General features: G+C 32.0%; 1 protein-coding gene across 1 annotated transcript in view; it reads right to left on the reverse strand.

Moving 5' to 3' along the window:
- Window positions 1-8,968, reverse strand: part of LOC127709613 (uncharacterized) — a 32,768-nt gene extending 23,800 nt beyond the window's left edge. Inside the window, exons 1-4 of the mRNA XM_052215216.1 lie at window positions 8,699-8,968; window positions 5,845-5,941; window positions 5,131-5,164; window positions 2,567-2,693 (exon numbers count right to left, since the gene is read on the reverse strand). Coding sequence (XP_052071176.1) covers window positions 2,567-2,693; window positions 5,131-5,164; window positions 5,845-5,941; window positions 8,699-8,854 — 414 coding nt within the window. The 5' untranslated portion in view covers window positions 8,855-8,968. The remainder of the gene's footprint in view (window positions 1-2,566; window positions 2,694-5,130; window positions 5,165-5,844; window positions 5,942-8,698) is intronic.
- Between the last annotated feature and the right edge of the window lie 749 nt (window positions 8,969-9,717).

Raw genomic sequence — 9,717 nt, forward strand, 5'->3', positions numbered from 1 at the left:
TTTTGGCATATTCATCAGATATCTTCTGACCCATTTGTCAATGATAGCTAGGACACTGTAAGTATAACGTGTTTTAGAATATGTTGGCATAGGTCGAATGTTATGCAAACCGATTACAAACGATAAGAGTTCTAAACAAAGTGAACAAAGGAGCTTATTTATTTACAACCAGTTTAAACTTAGTGCAAATGAAGGTAATTTTGTATAAGTAGATGATCTCTTCTTGAAATAGAGACGGAAGATACCAAAGGGACATTGAACTCACACGTAGAAGAGAAACTTGGAAAGATTTGCAAAACCCAGAAAACGACGAAAAACAAATACAACATATAAAACCAAAGACAAAAAAACACGAACTCTACCAAAAAAAAACGAGGATGACATTAGGTGCTCCGAAAGGTTAGGTCTTATTCGGTGATATAACAAACTAGGAAAAAAGTACGGAATTTCCATAAAGGTTAACCAACTCGTGTTGTTGTTCGAAAAACTTCCGGAGAGATGGCTTCATCTTTACCTGTAGAACCCTTTGTTCTATAGCTTCCTTGAAAGCAGCAACCCTTTATCATGGAAATCGCGATACGTAAAGCAAGCCCAGATACAACTGAAAGCTACATACTGGAATGTTGCTACATAGAAATTGGAAGTTTGCAATTTTAAATCTGAAATCATCCCTTTTCTCGAAAAGTTTTGATCACAGCCGTGCCGGGGCACTGAGGTCTATATATGAGACAGAATTGTTTGTATCTGTGGTATCCTATGTTTTAAGTTCGAGGGGATGGATGCATCCAACATAGTTACCAAAATAGTGAGTTGATATCATCTATGTAAAGGGATGCTGTTAAGGAACAATGCTTTTCCTTCTTCTTCAGAAGCTGTGCCTCATATGAATATTTGCACAACTCGACAAAGAGAGGATCACAGTAGGTTCCAATAAAAGCCGATACTTTATTTTAAAACGCGTCATCCAAACGTAAAAAATAAGTGTCAATACATAAATCAAGCATGTCGATGATTTTTATTTCAGAAAAAAAATTGTAAGCATCAGATTTTTTTTTTTATTGTTTTATACAAAGTATGATTAATTCCTTCCTAAATCACGACATTTGTATCTACGTTGGCCATTCATTTTTTTAAGAAACACAGTTTGACTTATCCTTTTAATCTTATTATATAATAATAAATTTAGATAATACGGGAATAATAGTATAAAGGATAGAGAAGTAAAACATATTTTTATTATTGCAAGACGAAGGAGACTTATATTGTATATACTCTTACAGATTGTTAGAATTGTTTTGTATCCAAATCTATTTCCTCCCCTAGAAAAGGTTTTTTTCATAGTAACTCTGAAGCCCGGGTCCACCTGTTAAAACATTAATGTTAATACTTTGAAATTAGGTTTCGTGGATCACTTGACAGACCCAACACTAAAACGTTGTTTCAAAGGACATTTATATAATTTTGTTATCCACTACAGAGTAGGAAGATCCAGTTGTTCATCTATAGTTGAAATTCCAAAAGGAAAATTGAACCGACCTATATTTGTGCAGGATTTTCTCTTTTGTTCCTGTCATGGGTGTATATGTTGAGTTTCCAAGTGAATGGTCGATACCTTACTCCTTTATCAAACAGTTTCTGTAATGTGATTTTTGTGATGACATGTATGTAAACTTATTGTTTATAAAATGTTGAATTATTAAAAAAACAAAGGGTTGTCTACCTCCAGGAATATATTTGCTTAGCCGTATTTGACACAACTTTCCGGAATTTTTGGTTGTTACTGATTTTCAACTTTGTTTTTGATCTGGCCTTCTAACTGTTTTCATTCGACTGCCACTGATGTGTCTCCTGTAGACAAAACGCGTGTACCAAATTTATAAGCCTGGTATTTTTGATGCGTTTTTACACACACATATGCAATGTTGTTCGGGCTTTATCTGCGTGGATAACATCAGTCGCGGGAACAAAAAAAAAGCAAAGATTAGTGAGCACTCATACAATGTAAGTCCTTTTTTTGTACAATAGTATACAAGTGTCTACCTTTTCAGCCTTGAAGGAATCATTCCTCATTTTAGAATTGACGCAAATTGGACGGATGATTAGTCATACATTTTTACAGGAAAAACTGAATTGGGATTAATTCCTATTATCGTTTTCCAATTTTTCATTACTGTACAAAGGAATGTACAAGACGAAGGTTCAACAATGAAAATGACACGATTTTCTGAATTTACCTTCATCAGGAACGCGTAAACCAAAAGTCGTGTACAGAATCATGACGACGTTGATTGTGTTTAACCTTATACCTACCGAATATCTTATACATTTATGAATATATATATATATATACATGTATATAAGCGCAAAGGTCAATTCTGCGTGAGGGAGTAGTAACCTTAGTTGCTTATAAAATAAAAAAAAATTATAAAAAAAAGTTTATCTAACCTTTATTTATTTGAACTTTGTTTGAACTTTTGCATATAAATAAATTGTTTGCTTTTTAAAGCCTCTCTAGAAAAGCCAGTGTCTAATGAAAGCTTACTAACAAATATATGTTTTGACTCACCGAATTTTGTAGTTTTGAGGAAAACAGTGAAGCAAAGCCTTTTTTAGCTATCAGTACATCATGGTGCTCATCAAGATCATGGAATACGCGGAGTATCTCTCCTGATCGTTTGATTTCAAAGGAAAACCTGCGAGAGTAAAAACGCCTGATACATAGAAACCATCGCTATTGCAAGAAGGGCGGCATTATTTCATATCAGCAGGTTCTGTATGCGTGCTTGAGTTCAGTAATGCTTAGCAATTGTTTATTATTGATGTACGTGTATGTGTATGTTTTTTTAACGTTTATACCGATATAATAGAGTTGAGTGCTTTTTTATACTGATATTTTGAGATGTACCCTTTGTTATTCCACTGATTGAGTGATAAAATGATGGATTGAGATCTTTACAAAAAGTAGTTAAAACACGTTCATGTGCCTTCCATTATTTCTAATTCAGTGACGACACTTTAATTTATCTACATTTTCATTTTCATCGTTAAATCAAAGTACTGAAATTCTGAACATCGGATGATCGCAAGTTCTGGTGGATGGTCACAAGCACTTGTCTCAGAAAAAAAAATCACATCTCTATACCTGAAAGTTAGGTTAAGGAACATAGATACATTTTTTTCTGAGACAAGTTCCTGTGTGGATGATGAATAAATGACAAGGAATTCAACCTCACCGTTATAACTATTATATTGTAGTGATATAATCATTTGTTATCAGTATACTCTGGTTTGTTGTTATATATTATATTAATATTTGTATAACAGTTATATATAATTTTCATCCATTTGTATATCATTCTATTCCACTATTCTAATGATAGTGCAGTGCAAGTGCATGGTGGACACTCGATCTTCTGTAACAATTCGTGTTTCTAATAGATTGGATTTGAGTAGGCCTTCATATTTTCCCGCGTTTGTTACAAAACGTTCTTGAGATATTCTTCCGCATGCGTTAACACAAAGGAGTAGGCCCGGTAAGACCTCTTTTTGGCCCCAAAATATAGCATTTCAAAAAATTGTTGAAAATGTAAACTTTTGGCTATCTATTGGAAAGAAGAATACTTGTGTTACATAAAGATAGGCTGTTTTTGACATTACACTGCACATGCATCAGGTACTACTATTATTATTTCATGCAAAAATAATAAAATCATCACTATCTTAACATTTGTGCTAATTTTAGACAGTTTTTGTCTAAAATGGAAGTGGCTGCACTTGTGTTCACTCTTAATATTTAAATATATGTTGTATTTGATGATGATACATAACATATATAAAGGTTGAGACTGAACACGAATGCGGCCACTTCCATTTTAGACCAAAAAACATCTGAAAAGTGACGTTTTGTGGCATATTTGATACAATTTCATATTTAAGCTTGAATTTAGACGTCTTTAATGACCAAATCAGTTCAAATCCAAAATATTAACTAATTGAATCGACTGAAGAAGACACTTAAGTGTTTAAAAAATGTAAAAAAATCTTTCATCAGATGTATTTAAAATTTTAGGCCAAAATAAGCCCTTACCGGACCTTCTCCTTTTCGGTATTCTTGATTTGTTATATTGATATATATATATTTCTCACGAGCAGAAATTTTCATTTATCTAACGTCACGGTACCCAAATTGCACCGAGTACCCAAATTGCACCTATTCAACAAAAATAGCTGCGGAAATCTTACAAGTTTTCTTTGAGACTAAACAATTTGTATTTTTATGATTTGACATTATACACGTCTTTCAACATAGGTAAATATATTTAAATATACACAAAACGTTCACAGTATATATCAACAGATGAAGCATTCCATGGAAAAAGTAAATCTACAAAAACGTCGCCATGCAACGTTCTCAAAATGTCATCTTTTAAAAAATAGCAAATTAAACATGTTACAAGCATCTATTTCTTAAAAAATGAATAGAAAGCATGGAATAATGTCCATTTTTCAAAAAATATTTGAAGAAATAAAACAAAACATCTGTTATTCGATTTTTAAGGATGTGAATTTAAACATGGATGCAATTTGGGTACTCCTCATTACAGAATCATGGATCGTTTGGAGGTCGGTTCAAACCCATTTTTCTATGATTCAATATGGATTCAAATTAAATTAGTGTAACTATATAGTAAATAAGGATACGTCTACAAAATAAACACAGAATGGAAACTTTTGTCTGGATCATAAAAAAACGTAGGTAAACAAACTGTTAAAATAGGTGCAATTTGGGTACCCTCACGTTATGTTCATATCATTTATCTATGTTCTTAAAAATTATTTTCATGAATATTTATTGATGACGTTAATATATAACAAGCGATAAGGAATGTTATTTTGCACTCGATAATATCCGCGTAATTATACGAAATACATTCGGTTATCAGTCAAAAACGCAAGTCACGATGGTAGAAATGTCTGCGGCAACATAACACTGGAATGTCCTCACGGTCATACGCTGTAAAAATGAATACAACACGTTAAATAATTTCATGCGTCCGAAGCGCTTTTCTGGATTTACCTTCATCAGGAACGCTCAAAAGTCGAACATAAATATAGCATTTAAAATCTTACCAATTTGTGAAATCTAAATTGTCACTTCCAGCACCTGTCAATAAAACAAAAGTGTTTACTTCACTCGTCACAGGAAAATTTGGTTGCTTTTAATGACAACGAAAGCTAAAAAGCTACTTGGAATAGTTGGGGTTTTTTTTAATTTATTTGTGAAATTATCTGTAGAATGATACTTTATTAAACACGACCTAATGTTTGTTTATCCTGTATTATTTTCTCAGTTTTACATGTTATTTGCAATAGTTCAAACAGTGAAGTCAATTGTTTCGTATCTGGCCATTGAGTTGTATTTAATTATATATGAAAAGGATACACAAAAGTTTAATCTCAGCCCTATAATGTAAAGCAATGTTAGGATACGTTTGGAAGCATATCTACATTGTAGGACTTAAACTCATACTTCGAATTTCGATTTGATTTGTAATTATTTATGAATTCAATTACCTTTTATTAATTCGTTATTGTTTATTTGTGGAATTCGCTAAATGGAAGAACAAACCTGTAATAACGAGTCATTTAGTGGACATATAAGTTAAGAATTCAAAAACATTTACCGGAAGAAATTCTAATGGACAATATCTGCATTATTTTATAGTGTGAATTGTATATTTCTTAAATGTATACATTTCTTTTAGAAGTAAATCGGAAATAATAAAAACTCGATGAGGATAAATCAGAATTACAAGACCAGCTATATACTCAATGTATACCCACCCTTTTCTTTGTGTGCCTCTGAAACAACAAAAAACGAATTGACCTTCAGTAAGATTTCTTGAACCTCTTCTGTAACATTAATGGTCGTGAAACTTATCTGTAAAAAATAGCAAATTTTGTATGCCTTCATACACAACATATACATGCACTGAGACTATTTTGTTCTCTGTTTGTACAAGAATGGTTCAGTTTGTTTTCTCTGTGCATTTTTTAAATACCCATGGTAAACTCATGTATAACAGTTGAGGCTTACCTTTCCGACGCACCCAGTTCCATCTTTTGCAGTTAATGCAATTCCTGCATTTTTTTACTTTCTTTTGTAATTTCTTAATAGATTTGTGAAAGTTGAACATAGATAAACTACTGTTTTCCTCAGATTTATATTACGTCTTGTTTCAAATATGATGAAATTTGAAATATTCCTATATGCAATTGGATCGGTTTTTGGTTTCGAATAAACTTTAATGTCAAATGTTAGATGATAATAATAATAACATTAATAATAAATGGTGACAATTGAATATTGCTAAGATTTGTAATTGACACTTTTTCCTACTGTTTGAAACCTTCACAATTGGGGGTTGTCATTACTGTATATTTTTTTTTATTATGTAAGACCTTTTTTTATTCTTTATCTTTTTTCGATTTATTTCAGCTCCCCTGTTTTCGCTTTTCTTCTTTTTTCACATAATTCTCTAAATTATTTTAACACAAAAATTTTCTCTTTTCTTTAACACCCTCCCCCCCCCCCCCCCCCACCCTAATTTTTCAGTCTTCAATGTTGTTAGACAACCCTATAGTAGTACAGCAATGTCACATTTTAAATTGCATTAGGTTTCATCAAATTTCCAATGACAGTTATTCATTTAGTGCAACAGATACACGATGAAATTGTAATGCCTCTTTGGAAAAAAAGATTTGATCTCCTGGTTGTCGTTACTTTATTGATGTGTGAAAAAAAAACAATAACAAAAATGAAAAACTCAACTTCATTGAGTAAAGACAATTTATGGTATACAAATTTATCAACAAAATAAGATAATTTTACTTCTCATAATTTTATCAATATATTAACTTCGATATAAGATCGAGTTATATGGTAGTTTAAGTTTTACTGCACTCAATACATGGTGTCTTCCTCCTATTCCCACTTTTTAAAAATCACTATTCCTTCTATTTCCACATGCAAATAACAATAGATGTTTTGATAAATAATTTGTTTTTATAACAATCAAGGTAAATTAAAAATTCACCTAATATTTACCTGTCTTTTTTAAAAGAAAACATATTTCTTACACTGTTTAAGTATAATATTATTTTTAAAAATATAATAATTTAATACACTGTTTATTTGTAAATAATTTTTCTTTTTCAAAGAATTACTTAAAAATAAAGAATAAGTCAGATAAATAGAAGTTAGATTAAAAAATCATTGAATTTGTAAACTTAAAAAATTGTCATCCGAACAAATAAATTGATGATAGATATTATAACAAACTTTCCCATCTTGCAAGATTTCCATGTACAACAAACGCAAGACGAACCTACCAGTTTTACCAAAAACTGTTGATGAAATCAACATAGATTGTATTTGGGCACGTACTACCAAAGGTGACCCATTCCGAGCCTATTCTTCCAACTTTACACATTTTACGCAATGGTTGACGGCGCAATGTATCCACTGGTACACAGTTTTCTTCCAGCCAAGAGCGAACTAGTGTACACAAGGTTCCTGACTTTACTCAAAGATGTATGCCACCAACACCAACTACAACTTCAGCCTACCACTATCTTCCTGGACTATGAAGTCGCCATCCGAAATGCAGCCTATTCTGTATTTCCTGGCATCAACACAAAAGGCTGTTTTCCCCACTACTCACAATGCATATGGAGAAAACACAAGAAACAGGGATTCAGGTTCCATACAAGGAAGACAACAACATTCATCAACTAGTACGCCGTACCGCTGTCCTTCCACTTCTACCTACTGCTGAGGTCGAAGATGTGTGGTTTAATTCCCTAATCGACATAGATCAGATTGATACTAACATCAACTACAAGCCCTTTACAGACTATGTAACAACATACTGGGTCGAATAGAACAGTCACCTTTGGGACTATTACACAACACAGGGACCGAGGATTACACATCATTTAGAGGGATGGCACAGCAAGCTGAAGAAACATGTCCAGCATCCATATCCAAACATCTTTAAACTCATAAAACTACTGAAACATGCGGAAGCTTTCAACACCCTGACCATGATCCAGTATGCAGCCGGTGGGAAGAGAGTAGCCCAAAAACGAAAGGATGTCGAAATCAACAACAGATAAGAAGAGCTTAAGGTTAGACACCGCAACCAGGAAATCACAACAGTACAGTTTGGTGATGCAGCCTCACACCTTCTTCACGTTGAACAGATTAATAAACTTTAATAGACTTATATACAGTGTGTGCTACAATGTGTGATTTGTTTTAGTGCTGTTAATTTGTATTGTTTGTTTCATATTATAATGCTTGCTTGAATCTACTGTTAAATTTGTGGTATAAAAGAAATAAAATAATTTACTTATATTTGTTTCCATTTCTTTCATATTTATTTTAATTAAAAACACAGAATTCATACACATACAAAAATAACCTATTACCTATCCAAAAAAACACTTGGTCAATTAAAAGTTGATTAAACAATGTTTATACAGAATAATCCTTTGTTTGCACAAGTTTCCCCCTATTCCCACATGAAATTTTAACTTTTCTTACCAGATTTATAAAAAGTGGGAATAGGAGGAATGAACTCAATACATAATGTAAATTAAGGAAATTATTGTGACGCAAATAAAAATACAGTACCTTAGCATCAGTTCTGAAGTTCCCAAGGTCATGTATGGTAGAATTAGAGGTGTATTTATACCAGTATTCGTAGTTATTCTGGAATTGTATGTATTTACTTGTCGAAATTCCAAATACACAAAAAATAAGAACTACGTAACAGTACATCTTTTTCATATTTCAACGAAATTTAGTTCTTCATCTCAAACATCCTGATTTCGATAACTGAGTTATGAAAAAGGCAAATACTCAGCGACTATTAATTTTAACCTTAAAAAATATTCTACTAAGCATTCATATAATCACGCTTATGAAAATTGAATGCTTCACTCGTACCAAAAGAGTCATTGAACCTAGACATTTAACACTCATTTCTTATATTCAATACGTATAGATAACGAAATAGGAAAAATAAATATAATAGCCTGGATATTAACCAAATTGTCTATAACTTTAAATGCGCAGAACATTTCCAGTATATATAACATTGAAAATTTTCAAAGCAGCACATAAGGATTGATTGAAACAAAGAAGTTTAGATATACAACTGTATATCACAAATTACAAATAGAAAAAAAACAATAAAAGGGAACCAGATAATAGCGTGGTCAAAAGTAAACAAAGAATCAAAACAACCAACAATGACAAAACATAGGAAATATGCTTAAAAATAGGGAACCCCTTTACAAATATTCGGAATGCAATTATTTGTTCTGGAAAATATCATGTTTTCCTGCTTTATATATGAACTCCGTCAATTAATGTATCTACTAAATATATTCGAAAATCGAGCAAAGAATATCCTCCTTCACTTGCGATAGCTTTCGAGTGTGGTAAATTTTGAAAATGTTAAAAAAAAATGTTCACAAGCATTTTTAACAACTCTTAAAAGTGTGACTACGAAATTCTCACCTAAACCCTTATAGCGACCATAACATTTTAAATATGTACTAAGGATTATCTACCCCAGAAAAAGACTACATTATATGGCAAGCCGTTCTCGTCAAAACTATGTTTAAACCATTTTTCGACACACTGAG

The sequence above is a fragment of the Mytilus californianus genome, unplaced genomic scaffold, assembly GCF_021869535.1.
Source record: "Mytilus californianus isolate M0D057914Y unplaced genomic scaffold, xbMytCali1.0.p SCAF_7, whole genome shotgun sequence".
Lineage (NCBI taxonomy): Eukaryota > Metazoa > Mollusca > Bivalvia > Mytilida > Mytilidae > Mytilus > Mytilus californianus.